This window comes from Ursus americanus, chromosome 12 (assembly GCF_024610735.1).
Source record: "Ursus americanus isolate L20-20 chromosome 12, mUrsAme1.1.p, whole genome shotgun sequence".
In the NCBI taxonomy this organism is placed as follows: Eukaryota; Metazoa; Chordata; class Mammalia; order Carnivora; family Ursidae; genus Ursus; species Ursus americanus.
Genome location: NC_142138.1, coordinates 25,158,484 through 25,180,919, shown reverse-complemented (window position 1 = coordinate 25,180,919; position 22,436 = coordinate 25,158,484). Strand labels below are relative to the sequence as shown.

Below are 22,436 nucleotides of genomic sequence, written 5' to 3'. Positions count from 1 at the left end.
CTACAGATACATACTAGTAAAATTTTTTACATATGTCAGTTTATATCTGTTGAAGTTTACCACAAGCATATGGTCACTTGGATTTTCAGAATTACTTTGCCATTAAACAGAATTATGCTTCTCTTATACATAATGTAGCAATGTTTACTATAAGTGTCAATAACAAAATATTTAACTTCAAGTAAAAGCACAATAAATTAAAATATTATACCTTGCCTGTGATTTTAAAAAACATTGAACTGAAAAAAGAATCTATGATGGGGGAGGGGTGGCTACTCTAAGCTTTTATACTTGAGCAATTCATCCTCCAAAGGTAGGGTGTTACATCCTACAAAAGAGGAAGTTTTTTCTCTAATAACACAAAAAGAAAACCCTCTTTTAAAACATAATTGAGTGTCCCTTAAAATGGTTCTAGGATAAAGGCATTGAAAATGATGAAGTAAAAGCCACTAGACATTAACAAGAAAGACTGGAGAGAGACCTGGGTTCGTATTCTTGGCTACACCACTTACAGAAACTTGTGACCTTCATTCAGCAAGTTCTTTAATCCCTTTCAGCCCCAATTTCTTCACCTGCAAAACTGGTTATTGTGCTGAATAAGAGATAGCAAAGGAGGTATTAGCAAGGAGCCTGGCACTTAGGGCTCAGTAAGGTGACAATAATCATTACTCTCAAGATAAACTTGGGGTGGGGAGGAGGCTCATTAGTGACCTTGCAAAAACTAGGGTCGTTGAATTAAAATCCACTCTTCTTGCTTGGTAGTGTAACTACTGGGACTTTTCTGCTATTCGTTTTTAGTGTAAAGAACTCTAAAAAACAGGAAACAAAAGCTAGAGGGGGGTTAAAAACTGAATTTTACAGGTACCAAGAACCTGGACTCAGGCAAAACTCTGTGTGCTGCAGAATTTGTCAGTGGGCCGTCATCCTACCTTTCAAATATCCTACCGATCCCCAGTTAATGGAGGGTTAGGAGGATATTTCCCGCTATACGCCTTTTAAAACAAAATCACTTCAGGCAAAAGAAAAGTCTAGCACCCAACACAGTGCTGAAGATGATGAGTTCCTAATTATTTGTTGAATGAATCAATACAGGTGTACATTTCAGACAGAAACTAACTATCCAGGAAAACCGACATATTGAACAAAATTTTCATTTTCTATCCTGGAGTCCCTTTCTTCACCAAGCACTCAATATTTAAAGCTCTATCTTCACTTATTTAAACAACACCAACAACAGCAACAACAACAACAAAACCGAATGAGACAGGAATTATCTCTAAATTCACGAAAAAGAAGTAAGCTTTAAAAACGGTCAAATAAACTGCCTAAAGTTAGTTACAGGGCTGGTAAGATACAGAAGCAGCTGGGATTCGAACTCACATTTCCTGGGCTTCAAAGTCCAAGCTGTTTTCGCTACACTAAAGGTTGCGCCTCCACTTGTCTCTGTAAACTGTCCAGTGGAAAGAACATTTATCATTAAGCTTTCTTTTTTCTCCTCTGATGCCAGCCCTTCCATTTCACACTCCCTCCTATGCCGGGCTGTAAACTAAATACAACAGCAGGCAAGGTGCACTAATTCTAAGAGTCCGGATATACGCGCGAAGAACAGAAATCTGTTTTATTTGTGACGCCGGACGAAGATCCGGCGCCACCGCCGCAAACGACGAACACACACTAGGGTCCAGAGAGGCTGCAGACCGCGCCCAGGTCTCAAGTTTTAGTCAAGGCCCACGTTCAGGCCAGGCGAGGAGAGAAGGTTATCCTTCCCTGACAACCCCGCCAAGGCGGAAGCCCAGAAGAGAAGGTTGGAGTCGCAGTAACAGTACAAATAATAAACCCTTAAAGCCCCTCTTCAGCCTGTTAAACGCACTTACTTAAGCGAGGTAATTGCAAGACACAAGGCCGGCACCGGCAACGGGAAGGGCTCCTCTACCCTCCAGCCCAGGCACTGGCGGTGACGACATCGGGGCCGCGCCGCCGAGAGCGAAGGCCCGGCGGAAGGCCACGAGCACAGCGCACGGAGCGCGCGCTCACCGCTGGGGCGGGGTAGCACGCGGGCGCCACCTTTAAACGTCACGCGCCGGGCTCTGCTTCTGGACTCAAGGGTTTGAACATGTCGCGCCTAAAGGGTGTGGCGGAGCGGGATACCCGAGTGGGTTTCAGAGCTGAGAGGAAAGACTTCGGTGCTTCAGTACCGCAGGGGCTGTTAAAGGCAGCGAGGAAGAGCGGCCAGTTAAACCTGTCGGGTCGGAATCTCAGTGAAGGTAAGATCCAGAGATACGACCAGACTATGCTATTAGAAAGCACTTGCCCCTGGTAGGCTCCCTTTCCTTGGCCTGCTTTTGACCATCTTTGCCACAGTTTCCTAGCCAGAACCCCAGGGTTCGAATTCAGGCACCCATCACATTCCCACTGGTTCGGTCAGGCCCGTTCGGTTCCTACTTTTCCTCAAGGAATAGTGAGCATATTTCCTAAATTGAGGCTCAAGGTAGATGCCACACAAAGTGAATTTGAGACCATCCTCAGAAACCTCGTAAAGATCAACAAACATCCATCTGAATACCATGAATGAGTAATAGCCAAATGCTCTCGAGATTGTCTCTTGTGTAAGGGAGGGAGTGGGAAGTGGGGAGAGAGAATATAGCATTATTCCTGTTATGTTTTTCTCTAATTATATTCAGGTTTTAGGCTATCTGGGATTGAAACCTTACATTTTCCTTTTAATGATTGTTTTTTTATTGTGTCATGTATAGAGTAGACCAAGCAAATACTTTCGGAACAAATGAAAGGGTATGTGACCGAAAATCTCTGCTCTACCTGGAAAAGCTTTTAATCAATGGAAGCATAAATATTTTAAAACTACAGATGGACATGCACATTTGTTTTTCCCAGAGCCTGGAACATTTTCCTTGATCCCTGACTAGTGGTTTTTGCTTCCTGTAGGACGCTTCTGAAAGGTCACACCTCAGACAGGCCCTTCCTAACTAACAACCCTAATCAATAAATACCATTGTTAACACTACGGTTCGTTTTTTTTTTTTTTACCTGTTTAATTTTTAAATAACATTTATCACTATCAGAATTTATATTATGTATTTGTTTATTGTCTTCCCTGCTATCTCACTAGAATGTTAGTTTCATGAAATCCAGGAGCTTTGTGTTACTCCTTGTTGTATCACTAACAACCAAAATAGTGCTTGGTTCATGATAGAGTCTTATTAAATGTTTGTGGAAGGAATAAGCGAATGAATGAATATTTCCAAATATTAAGTGGTGTACTAGAATGTACTTTTTGATTGGACCCAGATGATTTTGTCTATTAAAATTTAAGGAAGCAAATGAATTTTGATTCTTAACTCCATGATCCCATGATCAGGGCTGTTTAGGTTATTATTAACAGAGCCTACCACAGTACCTGGCACATACTAGGTACTCAATAAATTACATTGAATGAGTGGATGTATAGTATTTCATAGAGGAGAAAAATATAAATGGAAGAAGCACATGGTATTTGTAGCTTATGAATCAAAAAGAAATCCTTGTTACCGTAATGTAGAAGGTGTCTATCTAGCTATAGCCTTCAACATCTCTTATCATTCAATCTTTGACACCCAGACCACTGTAATTCTGAACCATGTATAGCCCCTTATGGAGCCATGCTCCTTATCTGCATATCTTTCCTCATGTAACTTTGAGGTGTTTAATCTCATTGTACCTTATTTTCTCATTTATAATGTGGTAGTGATAATAGGGCCTACTAAGTTTAATTGAGATAATACACACAAAGTATTTGGTACATGAAAGGTACACAATAAAAATTGTTATCATTTTTATTGCTGTTGCCATTAACATCGTAATAGCTTCCTAAATGCTTTCCTGGATTTCCCTAAGTCTCACACTCTAAATCAGTGTCATTACCAAGAGTTATCTTTCTAAAACCTGGATCTTATTATGTCACTCACATTTAATGACTCCCCATACATCACAAGATTCAGTATAAAGTTCTTAGAGCAACATGCAAAAACCTTTTGAAATCCTGCCCTTAAGTATTTACAAGGCCCTCCCATATTTTCTCAGAATCCTATACTTTAACGACAGTAATAAAAAATTCTTTTCCCCAAACAACTAATCTTTTAAAACAATCTTTTAGACTGTAGAACAATAGTCTTTTTAGAATAGTTTTAGGTTTCCAGAAAATTGAACAGATAGTACAGAGTTCCCATATACACCCTTCCCCAGCTTATAGTTTCCCCTTTGTTAACATTTTACATTAATGTATTGTACTTGTTACAGTTGATGAACTAATATTGATACATTATTATTAATTAAAGTCCATAGTTCACATTACTGTTCACTCTTAGTATCGTACAGTTCTATGAGTTTTGACAAATGCATCATGTCCTGAATCCACCATTATGGTATCATATAGAACAGTTTTACTGGCCTAAAAATCCTCTGAGCTCTACCTATTCATTCTGGCAAGCCTGGAAGCCACCAGTCTTTCTGCTTCTGTAGTTTTGCCTTTCCCCAAATATCATATATTTGGAATCACACAATATGTAGCTTTTTCAGACTGGCTTTTTTTTCACTAAGCAGCATGCATTTAAGGTTCCTCCATGTCTTTTTATGGCTTGATAACTCATTTCTTTTTACCACTGAATATTATTCTATGGTATGGATGTACCATTTTATCCATTTACTTTTTGAAGGACATCTTTGTTGCTTACAGTTTTTGGCAGTTATGAATGAAGCTGCTATTTGTGCTCAGGTTTTTGGTGTGGACGTAAATTTTCGACTAATTGGGTGTAAACCTAGGAGTGCCATTGCTAGATCACATGGTAAGAGTACGCTTAGCTTTATAGGAAATTGCCAGACTGACTTCCAGAGTGGATGTACCATTTTGCATTCTCAACAGCAATGAATCAAAGTTCCTGTTGTTCCACATCCTTGCCACTATTTGGTATTATCAGGTTTTTGGAGTTCAGCCATTCTAATAAGTATGTAGTCCTATCTCAATGTTGTTTTGGTTTCCTATTCCCTAATGACATATGATGTGGAACATCTTTTCATAAGCTTGTTTGCCATCTGTATATCTTCTTTGGTGTGGTGCCTGTTCAGATCTTTTGTTCATTTTTTTAATTGGGTTGTTTTCCTACTGTTGAACATGGTTGTCCTTTGTCTTTTTATGCTGCATGTCTCTGTTCAGTAAGTTAGGGTTCAATGAATAAGCGATACGTAGAAGGCCAGTAGCCTGTTAGTTAGGATTTTTTAAAATGTGTTATATGACGTATAGATAAAAGCCGTGTAAGTGATTTTGTTTTTTGACATAAAGTAATTGTAGAAAAATGATTGCTATTTTCTGAGAAACTTTTACTAACTTGTCCCTTTTACTGGTCCACACGTTGTTATACTTTTAAAAATATACTCATTTTTTAAAAAGTCTTATTGGGGTGCCCGGGTGGTTCAGTCGGTTAAGCATCTGACTCTTAATTTCTCCTCAGGTCATGATCTCAGGTCCTGAGATCGAGCCCCACATTGGGCTCCACACTGGGCGTGGAGCTTGCTTAAGAAGTTTTAATGACTTTCTCCCTCTCTCCCCCCCACTCCACCTTGCTTATAAAAATAAAAAAGTCTTCTCATTATTTTTATTATTATCTCCAAATATTATTACCTAAAATTATGAATTATGTTCAAAAGCGATTATCAAACATAGCTTCTTTCTGATTGCTATCAATATGTATGAGATATCATGAGATATTTTATATGAAAGATATGAGATAATAAATGTGGAAGTGTTTGAATGCGTGGGGAGTTACAGATACTTATTTAATTTGCATTTGTTATATATCTGCTATCTATGTTTCTTCCAGATATTGTGAAGAAGCAAATTAACACTTCAAACAACTTATAGTCACATAAGCATTTTAATATAAGTTTTATTCAAATTTATTTATTAAGAATTGCATATGTTAAACAAATAACAAATTTTTGCGTTGTACTTCAGGTCTTTCTTCCCTCTATATTTATGCAGGAATTTAAAATTGCTCATGTCCATTATTTCTATATTGGAAAAATAGAACTTTACCTTTAATTTTGATGTATATAACCCAAAGCAGTTAAAATTCTGTTTATTCTTTCTCTTAAATGGTGGCTTTCTTGACTTGATTGTTCTTAGTGGAAGCTCTAAGAGCAGTAAGACATTTTATTACCTAATAGAGTGTTAACTGGTACCCAGTACACATTAATTTTTACCTGTAACTGAAATGAGTACTCTTGATGGCTTTTAGTACCCTTTCTTTTGATAGGCCATAGTTCTTTTATGAAAATACCCATTTATTATTTTCTTCTTTATAAAAGCATTGTGCCTATTATAGAAAAAGTATAATCTATAGAAAGCATAAAAAGGGAAAATAATCATTCAGGTTTAGTCACTGTTGACATTTTGAAGGTTTCTAAAGTTTTTGTGTGAATATGATGTATAAATTGCTTTTTGTTTTTTATTTTTAACAAATTTAGAATTGTACTGAGTCCTGCTGGACATCTGTTTGAACATGTTTTTGGTGTCACTTGAATAATCTGATTATTTTTAATGACTGTAATATATCATCTTATGACTACTATAATTTATTTAAACATTTGAATATTGTTGGCATTTTTAAAGTTATTCTTGAGTGTCAGTTCTATAACTTACTGACAAAGATGTGCTGAAACAAAATAACTGTTAATAACCAGCTTCAAAGAAGAATATTAGAAATATTCTGGAAATTTTTGAATGACAGCTCTTTTTCTGAGCAAGTATACAAAAATATATCATTGTTTGGTTTAGTATAGATATTGCAGCTTTTTCATTGGACCAGATAAAAGAAAGATGGAGTTGAAAAGGAGATATTGATTGTTGCCTTGTGGTTACATGACATTGGTAGAATGGTGGTGTAGAAAATGTTTTTGGGTGATACATCAAAAATTGAATGGAAGTAAAAGGTATCAGAGTTTGGAACAAAAGAATGCTATAAATTTTAAAGGAAACCACATTGTTAAACTGACAGGAATATTGGTAAGTGGATACTCTACTAAACAAACCAATTAAATTTGTTTAGAAACCCCATTTGAAAGGGATATATGGGTATAAGGCTATCCTTATTTTGAAGAGAGCAGTTTGGTTAGTTTCCATTTGTGGAATTAAGGAAATAGGTCTAGGGCTTCTAGGCCATCTGTTCTAAGGTACTTAGAATTTGCCTTTTTCAGTATGTACAGTTTGTTATGACACAGTAAAAAGGGTAACATAAACCATATATTTCCCAAGTTTTAAATAACCGTTCTTAAATCTATATTAACTGTGTTCTGCTGTACTATTTAGCTTAACTCTATTTTGACTACTGGTTATCTTAATTGAATTTAATAGTCTAAACAGCTAATAAGAATTAACCAAAGTATCAGATTTTGATAACAAATATTCCAGAAAGAAACTATCGAGTGGATCATCCAAACAAGCTATTCTTGAACATTCTTAGAAATGAAAACAAAAGGAAAGTGTTTTAATCTGTATATAATGGCAGAATCTTGAGGTAAACATTTAGTTTTTAGTACACTGAAATCCAGGAAAGTCTATTTGTTTGGATTATGAAGCAAGGAACTTGATGGTTAATTGAAAGTGCCATTCCTATTTCTTGGTCTGTTAAAATAGTTTTGAACTTCAGTGTTTCAGTCTCTTGAGAAGTGTATCTCAAGTTATTATCAGTGCCAAAATTTGTTTAATTATTTAGTGCAAAACTTAAGCTTATCCCTATATTAATATGTTCACTCACTTGCATTTTAGTATGTTTTCTTGAGTAGGAGAGGACAGGGGGCGTTAGTTAAGTGAATGCCATCTGTCATAGATATTGTCACAGGAAAAGTACAGATTGGGAAGAATGGAATCACAGTTTCAGTGAGGCTTATCTTAACTACAAAACTGAATGTACCCTCAAATTAAAGTATAAATTCAAACTTGTTTTTCTCTTAAAGAGAAATGTTGAGATGTCCTCTTAAAGAGAAATGGTAAAAATGTTTTCTTTTTTGAACATTGTTTCTTTTTCTTTTTCTTTTTTTTTTTTTAACAGTGTCCTGCTGGACTTCAAGAGAAAACAGTTCTCTTCATGCATTCTAACATAACAATGACTCAGGTGTTCTAAAACACAAAGATACATTCCTCTGTATCAATCTCAAGCTGAAACTGAGTTAATGCCTTCTATATAACTGTTTAATTTTACTCTGGTGGTGTGTGTGTGTATATGTGTATGTGTGTGTTTCTTATTAAACTTTAAAGATAGTCTGAAAGTGACACTGTAGTATTGTGGATCCTCAGTATGGGATTCTTTCTTTAATGTAAAGGGGCCATTGGTTGCCATGAATAAACTGTGGAGAAATTTGGAATGTTTATCAATGAGCTTTTCCTGATCTTTTACATAGTGCTGGACTTACTGGTTTATTCTTATAAAATCTTCATAATTGGGTAGAGGGTTTAGTGAATGGCATTTGTATGATAAGCTGATATTAAAATATTATTCTGCACCTAGCAAAAGACTTTTTGTATTACTATAGCTGCATCCTAGGGTTTAAGTTACTGTGGGGCCCTCTCATTTAATTAACAAGGAAATTGGTAACCAGAGATGTTGGATTACTCACCAGTTTGATTAGTTTCACAGTTTAAACCAAGGCTTAGTTCTCTGACTCTTTGGTCAGTGATACATCCATGATGGCATACTGTGTATCATAGTTTAATATATTTACAACCTTTTGGAAGATGGAATCTACATATATGAGGATATAGACCTTAATAGGAATGATTACGGTTTTCTCCTTTAAGGAAATATATACTATGGGTGATCATTATATCTGTGAAACTGTTCAAAACCATCAAAAAAGATTTTTAAATTTCATGATTTGTTGCTCCTGTGGTTTTCTGGCTACACATTCTTTTATCCTTCCATGTAAACACCATTTTAAACATTTTTAAAAAATTTCTTTTCTGTTTCTTCTCTTACCCACTTCTAAGTATCTTCCCTAAATTAGGCAGTTCTTTGCCATCACCCCATCTGTAGTCCCCATTTCTATAATTAGCTATCGTCAGTGAAGAAAGAGTAATATGCCCCCCAAAACATGCAAAGAAATCTTTTCTCAGTCTTTTTTAATGGCCATTCTGTTCATTGTGGAATCCTCTAGTCACGTATGGCTATTTAAATGTTAATTAACCAAAATTAAATAAAATTCACCTTAACCACATTTTAAGTGTTAATAGCTGTATGCAGCTAGTGGCTACCATATTGAATAGTGCAGCATATAGGATGTTTACATCATTGCAGAAAGTTGTATTGAGTAGTAGTGTTTGAGACAATTATCATCTTGTGAGAAATATATGTATCTGTGTGTGTAGGTATATATATGTATGTGTATTTATGGACATATATATATACCTCAATTTGTTTACTCATTCACTTGAGATACACGCACACACACGTGAATATATGCATACATAAGATTACCTTGATATATTACATTATTTTATTTTGAATTAACCTTATTGGGGTATAATTTATAAACAATGTGTGCATCCATTTTAAGTGTACCATTCAGCAAGTTTTGACATATGTATATATATATATACACGTACACACATATATATATACACACATACATACAATTGTGTAATCACTACCACAATAAAAAATACAGAATATTTCCAACACTCAAAAAGTTCCCTTTAGCCCCTTTTTTGTCAGTCAACCCCTCACTGCTAATTCCACACAACCGGTAATCTGCTTTTTGTCAATATATGTTAGCTGCTTCTAGAATTTCATTTAAATGGAATTATACATTTGGAATTTTTGTTTTGTTTTAGGCTTCTCTTGCTTAGTATGTTTTCTGAGGTTCATCCATGTTGTTTATATCAGTAGTTTTTTTATTGTTGAGTAATAGTCCATTGTATGTATATTCCTCAATTTTTTATCCATTCACCTGTTGATCAACATTTGATTTGCTTCTAGTTTTTGGCTATTATGAATAAAACTGCCATGAGCTTTCAAGTACAGTCTTTGTAGACATATGTTATCCATCCTGTTGAGTTACATACCTGAGAATAGAATTGCTTGACATATAGTGATAAGTATATATTTAACTTCTTAAGAATTTACCAAGCTTTTTGCTCCTAGTAAACATGAGAGATTCAGTTGCTCCAGGTCATTACCAACACTTTGTATTGTCAGTCTTTTTGACGTTAGCCATTCTTGTGCTTGTGTTGTAGTACCTCCTTATGGTTTTATTTACATTTCCTTAATGACTCATGATGTTGAGCATCCTTTTCAACTGTTCATTGGCCATTTGTATATCTTCCGCCAAGTGTTCAGATTTTTTGGTCCATTTTTAAATTGGGCTATTTGTATTTAAGTTGTAAGACCTTTTGTATTTTGCGGATAGAAGTACTTACTGGATTTCTGTCTCTGTTGATATCTAATATAATTTCCCGGTCTGAGGATTAATGATTTCTTTAGAAAAACATATGGTTTCAATTTTGAAGAAGTCCAATTAATTACTTTTCTTTTGGGATTTGTACTTTTTCTGTATTAAGAAATGTTATGCATCCAGGGGTTGTGAAGATTTTCGCCTCTGCTTTCTTTTAGAATTTTTATAGTTTTGTCTTCCATATTCAAGCTTATGATTATTTTAAGTTAATTTTAGAGTGTATCATAAGGTAAAGAATGAGGTTCATTTTTTTTAACCATATGAATTTACAGTTCCAATGCCATTTGTTGAAAAGACTATTTCTTATTAAATTGGCACTTCTGTTGAAAATCAATTGACAATGTATTATTGCATGGAATTTTCCTGAACTCATCTTTTCTATTGATTTGTATATCCTTATACTAATACACTGTCTTGACAAGTTTTGTGGTAAGACTATTTAAATTAAGTACTGTTAAGTTCTGCTTTTTTCTACTGTTTCAAAAATTATTTAATTTAGTTCTTTTGAGTTTTGATAATACATTCTAGAATCATCTTGTTAATTTCTATAGAAACACCGTCTGAGATTTTGATTAGGATTGTGCTGAATCTGTAAGTCACCTTGGGGAGAAGTGACAACCTAATTAGTTTGTAATGTGGTATATTTATCTGCTTATCTAGACCTTCTCCAAATTTTCACAGCAATATTTTTTATTTTCATACCACAGATTTTGCATATATTTGTTAAGCTTAGCCCTGAGTATTTCATAGTTTTAGATGCTGTGTCTTATAAATCTTTAAGCATTTAAAAAAATATTTTCATTTATTGATTGCTAATACACAGAAGCATGGTTGATTTTTTTTATATTAACCTTGAATTCTGCGGAATCTCTAAACCCATTCCATATAATTTTTTTTTATAGGTTCCTTAGGATTTTCTACATAGATGATCATGTTTTCTACTAATAGAGACTGTTTTACTTTTTCCTTTCCAATCTGAATGCCATTTTTTAATTTAAATTTAAATTTAATTTTTAATTTTAATTTCCCTTATCTTACTGCATTGGTCAGGACCCAGAGCAAAATTCTGAAATAGTGATAATGGGCATCCTTGTCTTAAGAAAGCACTGAGAGAAAACACTTAGTCTTTATCATTATATATGATGTTAGCTATATGCTTTTCATAGAAACCCTCTATTAGGTCGAAGGAATTCCCTTCAGTACTTAGTTTTTTGAGAGCTTTTATCTTGTTTATTTTTGTCAGTTTTTTTTTTTTTCATTTCTTGAGAACCATTGGTGTCTTTTTTTCTGTTAATACGATAGATTGCACTGATTGATCTTCACATGTTAAAACAGCCTTGCATTCTTTATGTAATTCTCACCTGGTTGTGATGTATTTTTTATATGTAGGTAATAAATTTCTTAAGGAATTTTGGGCCTCTAATCATTAGGGAGCTTGGTTTGTAGTTTTTTTTTTTTTCTTTCTTTCTTTCTTTTTTTCTTTTAATGTCTTTGTCTGGTTTGGTATCAGGGTAATGCTGGCTTTATAAAATGAGTTGGGGATTGTTCTTTCCTCCATTTTCTGAAAGAGACTATGTAGAATTAGTATCATTTCTACTCCAAATGTCTGGTAGAATTCACCAATGAAGCCATCTGGGCCTGGAGTTTTCTTTGTTTTAAGTGTGTTTTCAATATTTAAATGGGAATATTTAAAATAGCAAATTCAATTTCCTTAATAGATGCAAGGCTACTCCGGTTTTATATTGCTGTTGTGGTTTTTTCCCCTTTTCAAGGCATTTGTTCATTTTATTTAAGCTGTTGAATTTATAGATGTAAAGTTGTTTATAATATTCCCTTATCCTTTTAACATCTATAGGATCTAAGGTGATACTCCGGTTTTCAAAGAACGAGGTATTGGTTTCATTGTTTTTTATCTATTCCGTTTCATTGATTTCTGCTCTTTATTTCTTTGCTTCTGTTTACTTGGGTTTAATTTGTTCTTTTTCTACTTTATGATTGTAGCTTAGATCATTATAAAATGAGATTATGTATGAAGCAAGACTAGACATGAGTTGATAATTGTTATAGGTGGGTGATGGATACATGGAGTGTTACTTCATTATACTATTCTTTAAATTTATGTATATATTTGACATTTTATATAATACTTTAAATATTACATAAAGCAAATGAGGAGCACTTGGGTGGCTCAGTTGGTTACGTGTCCAAAACTTGATCTCAGCTCAGGTCTTGATCTCAGGGTTGTAAGTTCAAGCCCTGTGTTGGCCTCCATGCTGGTGTGGAGCTAAATAAATAAATAAGCAAACAAACCTGACTACGTAGTAATTTTTGTCACATTTAAATGCCTGTTGACATTTATTTTTACCTGATAGTATCTGTTCCATGCATTGGTAAGCTATTTTAGGATGGCTCTATAGAATTCCTCAATAATTAGGACTTTTTATGACTTTTAGTGGTTCTTTGTATTTGTGGGTAGAGGAAGAAAAGTGACATAGATCTTGATGCTATAAGCTCTTGGGATACCTCACAAACAGTAATGGGGAAAAGAACAAGCAGTATGTCAGGGTTTATGGAAAAGCAAATTGATACATGTTCAGTAACAATATAGTATCAACAGTTATCCATCCCTTGATAGTTCCCAGAAGGACAATTTTGCTAACAAAAAAATCTGAAATAATGGATAAAATTGTAACATTCATTTAGTGTACTTGATGTGTAACAGATATTTTATGTTGTGTATAAACTTCTTGTGCTCCCCGCCTTTGTCCCCACCAAAATTTGTTACTACATTGCTTTTTTAATTATAATTATCTTAATGTACCTATATATAGGTGTCAGAGAAAAATAGATACACAAATGCTCTATATATTTTCTTTGGAGTACAGTTGTGCGTATCACCTAGTTTCTTCTGTACCTTTTTGTGTGTGTTTTGTATTGTTTTGTTTTGCCTTGTCTTTTTGTTCTGGAAATATTTGTTGGTGACTGAACCTGGATAGCACATCGGTAACTTTAAAAAAAAATTTCTCAAGAGTAACATTGATATTTAGTCAAATACATGAGCATCCCCGTTTCTATGGACTCTTCTGGTGTCAATAAATTCACATGCTAATCTGAGTTGATCTGTGTTTCATGTTCTCACTTAACCATCCATACCTATATGCCAAAATAATATAATAATAATAATAATAATAATAATAATATAATAATAGCAGCAGCAGTAGTAATAGTAATAGTAATGGTACATTTTATGGTGCTTTTGCTCTCGAAAAAGTTAGGGAGAATGAATTCTTTTTATTTTTCTTTGCTTTAAAGATAAACCTCTATCCACAAACTTAAACATGAATGGACTTATATTCTATAATATTCATATTAGCTGGATTCATTGGTAGAAGTATAAAGAAGAGACTACCTAACCAGAGAGAAGGGGCAGGAGAGGGATCATTCTAATATGAATATAGGTACCCCATTTTTTTTGAAGGAGTGTAAATCTCATGGATTGCAGGAGCTTTGCTTTGCTTCTATAAAACCATTGTATCAGATTAGTAGTCCTGAATTACACTTCAGTGTCCTGAACTTGAAACTTTGACCACACCTTTCTATTTAGTCTCATTCTACAATCTTAGTCAATGACTGCAGTATATAACCAATTGTTAATTGTTGCCTTGATTAATAACCGCTCAAAGTTCTAAATCATACTTCTATGTAGTCCTACTTCTAAGAAGGAATGAAGTATTTTTTTTTTTTTTTTTTTTTAGATTTTATGTATTTGAGAGAAAGCCCAAGTGGGGGCAGGGGCTGAGGGCAGAGGGTGAGGGAGAAGCAGGCTCTGCACTGGGCAGGGAGCCCAATGTGGAGCTCCATCCCTGGACTCTGGGATCATGACCTGAGCCGAAGGCAGACACTTAACCGACTGAGCCACCCAGATGCCCTGGAATGAAGGACTCTAAAATAGTTTTGCTACAATGCTATAGCAAGTTAATAACCTTCTGGACTTTCAGATTTTATAGTGGAACCTGGACTCTCCCTGTTCAACTTATATGGTCTTATTTGCTATGTTTAAGAAGTTAGTGTATTTGCTGTAGTAGAATTCACACAATGTTGTGTGCTGGAGCAAGAAATAAAATTTTATGTTAGGTAAAATAGCAGCTACCAGAATTAGTTACACCTTCCAAATGAGAGTCAAGACAATATAGCTATGCAGGTGTTTGAATCCCATTTCTGCTACCTACTAGCTGTATAGCCCTGGGTAAATTATACATTCTGTGCCCCATTTTTCTTGTCTATAAAATGAGAATAGTAATAGCACCTACCTCACAGAATTATTATGAGGTTTAAATGAGTGTGTTAGAAAATTGCCTGGTATTTATAAATGTTAGCTATTATTATTACTAGTGCTTTATCAGACAGTATATGCTCCTATTATAAAACTTATGACATCACTTTATAAATGTTGATTTTCATGCTTTTATTGTATTAGCATAATGGTAAAGTCCCTTCTTTATTGTCTTACATATCTACTAGTGTCCTGTGCAGGGTATGTGTATAGTAGATATAGTTGAATGAAAATAAAAGTAAGGGACACCTGGGTGGCTCAGATGGTTAAACGTCTGCCTTCGGCTCAGGTCACGATCTCAGGGTCCTGGGATCAAGTCCCGCATCATGCTTCTTGCTCAGTGGGGAGCCTGCTTCTCCTTCTTCCTCTGTCTGCCCCTCCCTTCGCTTGTGCTCTTTCTCTCTCAGACAAATAAATATATAAAATCTTAAAAAAAAAGATAAAAGTAAGATTTAATATATAAAATACATATTCTGTTTTTGAATAAAGTAAACTTTAGTTATAATTCATTGCTCTTTGAATTTTTAAAAAGTTTTTAATGTTTCAAAAAATGTTTTTCGGTAGATAAACTGGTTATTATAAAAGTATGTCACTTAGTATCTCACTTCTTGTTTTCTTTTTGGTGTGGTGTTGATGGAAATAGTACCTCAGTGTGTCTGGAGAATAAATGTGGATATTCCTGAGGAAGCTAATCAGAATCTTTCATTTGGTGCTACTGAGCGATGGTGGGAGCAGACGGATTTGACCAAACTGATCATATCCAACAATAAACTTCAGTCACTTACAGATGACCTACGACTTCTGCCTGCGCTCACTGTTCTTGATGTAAGTTGACTGATGTAAATATGGGTCATTAGATAAAGAGACTCTAAAGGTAAATTTAGGCTTTGATAAGCAGAAAACACATGTTTAATTGGTAGAATGCAAGGAAGAATGAATTATTGATAGGCATAGATGATGGTTAAGAGTGAACTTACAAAACCTCAGGCTTCCAATTCTGGCTGCGTCACTTGATAGCGGTGTGACCTTGGGAAAGGTACTTCATTGTACCTCAGTTTCCACATCTATAAACCAGGACTGACACTACTACCTATTTTTAAAAATTGTTCTTAGAATTTAATGCAAACAGAATTTGTATTTAACAAGTGGTTGTGGTTGCTCATTTCTTTTTTTATTGCTGTTGTTTTTCTCTTCATTATTCTAGACATTAAAGCAGTACATGAAATTAATTTTTTTTTAAACTTCAGTATTGACTTAAATTATTGAACTTAACTGTTTGTGTGTTTATTCAAGGACTATTTTTTAGTCTCGTTGCGATGTCATATTGTAAAGCATGAGTAGTTTATTTCACAATCTATGGAGTTCTGATGTACTAAGGAACATCAGAGATCTTCCAATTCATGTCTGAAAGTGTTGAATCTGGCCAAATTTCTAGAGAAGTTTTTTTCCTCACTTGCAAGATGAATGGATTGGCTTAGACATTCTCTAAGGTTCCTTGTATCTTGAAAATAATATGAGAACATAATAGAGGTCCCCCTCCTCTTTCTCGTTTTTTCTTTTTTTGTATATGTTGTCATAAATCATACCATCAAGTGCTATTAGTTTCTAACCCTCTTATCTCTCATTTGAGATTGAAATTCCACTCAATGAGGTAAAGTTTTTTTTTTTAATTGTATTATTTAAAATTGATGACTTATCACTTCATTATTTTTGAACAGGAGCTTGGTCAACTTCAGATTCCTTTTCTAATTCTATACATAGAGCAAATTAACAATACTCCAACTATACTATTGAATTAGAATAACAGAATTATTGTCGAAAAATTTTGTATAATGGCAAACTCATATGGTTAAATATAAGACTAAGATATTGACTGTTTCTTAATAACTTTTAGATACATGATAATCAGCTGACATCCCTTCCTTCTGCTATAAGAGAGTTAGAAAATCTTCAGAAACTTAATGTCAGGTAAAATTTAAGCTTATTTGATTTCAATATTGCTAATATAAGGGTGTAAATCTAATCTTTAAAATTTTTTTCTAGTAACAGAGTAAGAATTTTAAATTTTCTCAGATTATTTTTGTTTTAGAATTGCTTACATGTTTTTCTGATTTTCCAAATGTAAGGCCAGTTGATTTTTTAAAAAGTACTTTTTGTTTTATTTATTTATTTAGTTTTTAAAAAGATTTCTTTATTTGGGAGAGAGAGTGAGAACATGAGTGAGCAGAGAGACAGAGGGAGAGGGGCAAGCAGACTCCCTGCTGAGCAGGAGCCTGAGGACCTGGGGCTCAATACCAGGACCCTGGGATAATGACCTGAGCTGAAGGCAGATGCTTAACCGACTGAGCCACCCAGGTGTCCTCTTTTTGTTTTATTTTTATGTAACAATCTTTACTGATTATTTTAGTAACCTTTTTGTTGATATCTCAGGTTTTAAGTTATTTTGATATTCTAAAAAATAGGTTAAGCAATAGGAAAAAATTTGAAATAATTCTTTCATTAATGATGGAAAATGTCATGGTTTTAGTATTAGTAGTTTTTAAACTTTTCTGAGGACTCCTGGAGTTCCGCAGATATGCTTCAGATACTCGTTGATAGGTATGTGGGAAGCCAGGTGGCTAAGGCTCTGGCTAACTTTGTTTGCCCTTCAGTACACATCTAGACTTCTAAGAAATGATAAATACCTTATGTTATTACATATACGCAGATTAAGGGAAAGGGATTTGGGAAGATTTCATTTAGGAGATAATATAAAAAGCTTTATTAAGTCTTCAAAACATAGTTTGAAAAACTGTGGTTTATGAAATTGGTATGGTTACAGATCTATCTAACATAGCATAGTCAAGTCAGTGTTCTGCAGGTAAATTAATTGCTTTGAGGGAAAATGGTTCCTTAACACGAGAGACTGTGGACTCTGGGAAACAAACTGAGGGCTTCAGAGGGGAGGGGGGTGGGGGATTGGGCTAGGCCGGTGATGGGTATTAAGGAGGGCACATATTGCATGGAGCACTGGGTGTTATACACAAATAATGAATCATGGAACACTACATCAAAAACTTAAAAAAAAAAAGGGCTATATGTAGTGATTCCTCACCAAAAAAGAAAAGAAAATGGTTCCTTAAGTTACAGTCCTTATCTATTGAAAAAATTACCACAAATCAGCAAAACGATCTATACATAAAAGGTGCTAATTGTTTAGAGCTACATCAGAACCTCTTCCCCATACAAGTCCAAGGCTTGGATATGACCTGCAGAGGCAAGAATGGGGAGGGTTGAGAGAATATGTGAGGGAATATGGATTGGGTGTGGCTTTAGCTTTAGCTTCCGACACTTTAAAATATAATCGTTAGGTTGGAGGAAATAGATGGGAAGAGGAATGCAGGAAATATGTAGCTAGAATTACATCTCTGCCCTACTGCATCCCTGTGAAATCTACAAAGATTTCTGTTAAGTGACCAAACAATAACAGACAGTTCTTGATAGTTTTTTAGTGGTTTTTATTTATTTTAGAAGACATCTTTTAGTATTTTTGTTCCAATTAGTTTTATTTTTATATAATTTAAGGTTATTTTTACCCCATTGTATTTCTCATTTCACCCTGTTATTTGTTAAGTAGTTGTAGATGGCATGAAAATAGAATAGAATTCCTAAGTGAATAGTTGAGATAATCTGGGAATAATTAAATCAGGTCATCTCTTAATTATTAGGGAATGTATTATCTTCAGTGACTTGGGACTTCTAAAACAATAAACCAAGTATCTCTACAGAAGAACTGAGCTGAAAAGTTAAGACTAAGTACAAAGAAGAGTGGAGTTGCATATTACATTCAGCTGGACATGCCAGGCCTTTAAACAGGAATAGCTATTTTTGTCTTGAGTTCTAGCTTAAAAACATAATCCTCATAGACGCTGTGACTCCGTTGTAGTGTATATGTGCCCATATCTCTGTCACAATTCTAAAATCAGATACAGGGGCGCCCGGATAGGGCTCAGTAGGTTAGGTGTCTCACTTCGGCTTAGGTGATGATCTTGGGGTCCTGGGATGGAGCCCCACTTCGGGCTCCCTGCTCAGTGGAGAGCCTGCTTTTCCTTTTCCTTCTCCCTCTTCCCCTCCCCCAACTTGTACTCGCGTAAGCACTCCTCTCTCTCTCGAATAAATAAAATCTTTAAAATAAACTAAAATTCAGGTACAGTATGAAAAATTAAGAGCCCAGTTTATCCTTTCACATTGTGTATAAAATCAAGAGTGGGTTATAAGGAAGCAATCAAAAATTCACAAATTATTTGGTTAAAAACCTTTATTTCTTTGTTTTCTTTGAAAACTGTCAATTTGATTACTTTAGATGACTATAATCTTAATGAGTTATATACTTTTAGGATGTGAAATTTGATACATTTTAGAATTAGTAACCATATTTCATTTTTAAAAATGAGCCCATATAGTTGGTTAGCAAAAATACCTTTACAAATATTTATTATGTTATTACCAAATTACTCAGCATTTATTTTATCAATCAATAGCCATAATAAACTGCAAATACTTCCTGAAGAAATTACAAATCTAAGAAACCTGAAAGGCCTATATCTCCAGCATAATGAACTAACTGGTATACCAGAGGGATTTGAACAGCTTTTCAATTTAGAAGATTTGGTAAGTTGTGATTTTCCAATTTTTATATAATTTGGAGCTGTTGAGATTTTTCGTCAGGCTGAGAAATTGGATGTATGATTGAAATCGTGAAAAACATGGACAGCTGATTATATGACTAGATTATCAGAAACTGCATTTCAGTTAGATTTCTGAATTAGTAATTGTAAATTTATTTTTCCTATTTTTTCTTATAAAATTGCCTTAGGTTTTAATTTAAGAATAGAGTGTGGGAAGGGGCGATAAGGATGACTGTTATTCAGAGGATTTTATGGCTTTGCCAAATAATGGAAAGGTGTCTTTAGCATATACGAATTCCCGTTTCTATACCCATTCCTTCTTTATTGCCCCTGTAACTCTCCTATCCTTTGAGTGTCCAGACAGTCCCTTTAAGGCCTGCCTTTTCTTCCCTATAAAATTTTCATTCCATCTATGTCATATCCTAAATAAAGATAACCGTAAAGCAATACAGATACTATTTTAAGAATAATGAAAATAATAGGCACTTTGCTTTGTGCTTTACATATAGCAAGGTGCATAGTTTTATCCCCTAATACAGATATGGAACTACGGTTTATTTAAAAAAAAAAAAGAAGTACCTTTTCTGAAGCCATGTAACTAATAAGTAACGAATTCAGGATTTTAACATAAGTCAGTTTGACTCCAAAGTGTATATCCATCTTTTTTTTCTCCCATTATACCCCTGAAGGAGTAAGATTCCACTGTAGAATATTTGATCTGAAAGACTAACTAGATTAGATTAGTTGTTCTAGTGTATAATCTTTACTCCACATAGTTATTTCCTCTTACATTCTTGTTGTTTTCCCTATTACATGTTTTCAAAAACTTACTTATGTCACTTTAAAGTTTATTTCTCATTAAAGGGAAAATTCTTTTACCTCTATTTTTTTCCTGTAAATACATCTTCCTTGATATTTCCCTCATCTGCTCTAGTGTTTGAAATCAACATACATAACTCTCCTCAACCATTCTTCAGTATCTGTCTTTGTCTTTCAATTTGATCAGATTGGAAATAAGGTTTGGAAAGTAAAAGGCATAGGTAGATAAAATGAATGGCTAAGGAAGGGGCCATGAGATTTTCTTAACAAAGTCTGATAGTAAAAGATAGCAATTGATATATAAAAAAGAAGAGTGTTTAGATTAGAAAGGAAGCCTAATAAATTACAGCAGTTCCCAGTTATTTCCTTTTTATGGGTTCCCGGATAGTCATTTGCATAATGAGAGGATATTTCAGTTGAGAATTGTGTTCTTAAGGACTCAGTATCAAATCATAAATATAAGCAGCAGTACATCACATTAGAATATAGGCATATTTAATAATTTAAGCTAGTAATATTTCTTAAAGTTATATAAAAACTGCTTAGCAATGGTACTAAATAAATATTTATTGAAGAAATGACAGCATAAATACTAATTTATGTATAATGTACTTATATTTTATATTTAACTTAATTATTAACCGCAATAATTAAATGTCTAAGTTTATAGTAATTTTGTTGATTTGGGTTCTTGAAAATATCTTAAGAATTTATGAATTAATATCTTTTCTGTATCAAAAACTTTTTTATCTTAGGTTTTTTATTTTGAAATAATTTTAGACTTACAAAAATGTAAAGAGAGTACAGAGAGTTGCCATATACTCTTCACCTAGCTTTCCTTAATTTGATATTTTACATACCAATGGGACATTTGAAAAACTAAGAAATTAACATTGGTACAGTATTACTAACTGCACTATAGATTTTATTAAGATTTTCCCAGCTTTTCCACTAATGTCCTTTTTTTTTGTTCCAGGATCCAATCCAGAATACTACATTGCATTTAGCGTCAGTAACTTTTGATATTACAAAATATTTATTTAGTAGTAATCTGTTCATTCTTAGTGTTTAGAGTATTGGAGTTGTAGATTGTTGTTTCCTTTTGTCGATTATGGTATGTTGTTTTGTGTTATTTATAAATATAACTGTTTTATAAAAAATAGCTGATCTAGCATTTTTACCTTTTTCTATCTTCTTTATTGATTTAGAGTTACAGAATGGAACTGTTTAGTGTTAAACTAAATGAGTCTTCAGAGAACAAGTTCCCTTAAGTCATTTTTTTTTTTTTTTATTCATTATTGCAGCTGGTCCTACCTGACAGTTTGCTGATAGCTAGTGGAGTACTTACACCTAATTCAGATGTCATAAGAATTATCTGATTGTCTTTTAAATAGAGTTTCAAAAAAAAGTTCTCTCATAACTCTTTATGTTTTAAAGAAAACATACAGAAACAATGGCTTAAAGAAACAGACATTAATTAGGCAAGCTTGAATGAAGAAAAGCAGAGTGTAAACTTCTGGACTTAGTCAAAGAGAACTTGCTGAGGTCAGCAGAAGAACCAAAGGGAATATTTTTTCCTTAAAAATTAAAATGTCCATTTTCTCAGCTTTATATTTTTTCTTTCAAGATTTTTTCTCTCTTGTAAAGACATTTGTCATTTCATATTACAGTTTACCTATACAGTTTGCTTACTTTATCCTAGGTACTAAATAAATATTAGATGGACAAATGGATTTTTTTTTTTTTTAAAGATTTTATTTATTTATGTGACAGAGAGACAGCCAGCGAGAGAGGGAACACAGCAGGGGGAGTGGGAGAGGAAGAAGCAGGCTCATAGCGGAGGAGCCCAACGTGGGACTCGATCCCGGTACGCCGGGATCACGCCCTGAGCCGAAGGCAGACGCTTTAACGACTGCGCCACCCAGGGGCCCCGGACAAATGGATTTTTTTAATTAAAAACATGTTGTATGATATAGCATGACTTAGTAATAACAGAAACCTTTATGTAAAGTATTTCTGAAGTCAGAATTCATTACGATTCCTTTCTGCTACATTACTGGGCACATAGTGCTCTTAAAGAATACTGAGGTAGTGAATGACAGACAACTTGTGAAATTGCC

The 22,436-nt window shown here is 34.1% G+C and overlaps 2 protein-coding genes across 7 annotated transcripts in view; one reads left to right on the top strand and one right to left on the bottom strand.

Annotated features, from left to right (window-relative positions):
* Positions 1 to 2,001, bottom strand: part of SRSF11 (serine and arginine rich splicing factor 11) — a 44,419-nt gene extending 42,418 nt beyond the window's left edge. The window contains exons 1-2 of one of the 6 annotated variants that reach the window (XM_045802028.2): positions 1,875 to 1,921; positions 1,381 to 1,450 (exon numbers count right to left, since the gene is read on the bottom strand). In XM_045802028.2, the coding sequence (XP_045657984.1) occupies positions 1,381 to 1,382 (2 nt within the window). In that variant the 5' untranslated portion in view covers positions 1,383 to 1,450; positions 1,875 to 1,921. Of the gene's footprint in view, positions 1 to 1,380; positions 1,451 to 1,874 lie in introns of those variants that run through there. The other 5 variants (XM_045802027.2, XM_045802030.2, XM_045802031.2 and 2 more) reach the window with 5 other exon arrangements.
* A 69-nt stretch (positions 2,002 to 2,070) lies between these two features.
* Positions 2,071 to 22,436, top strand: part of LRRC40 (leucine rich repeat containing 40) — a 44,417-nt gene continuing 24,051 nt past the window's right edge. Inside the window, exons 1-4 of the mRNA XM_045802042.2 lie at positions 2,071 to 2,264; positions 15,474 to 15,655; positions 16,725 to 16,798; positions 19,351 to 19,480. Of these exons, the coding sequence (XP_045657998.2) occupies positions 2,114 to 2,264; positions 15,474 to 15,655; positions 16,725 to 16,798; positions 19,351 to 19,480 (537 nt within the window). The 5' untranslated portion in view covers positions 2,071 to 2,113. The remainder of the gene's footprint in view (positions 2,265 to 15,473; positions 15,656 to 16,724; positions 16,799 to 19,350; positions 19,481 to 22,436) is intronic.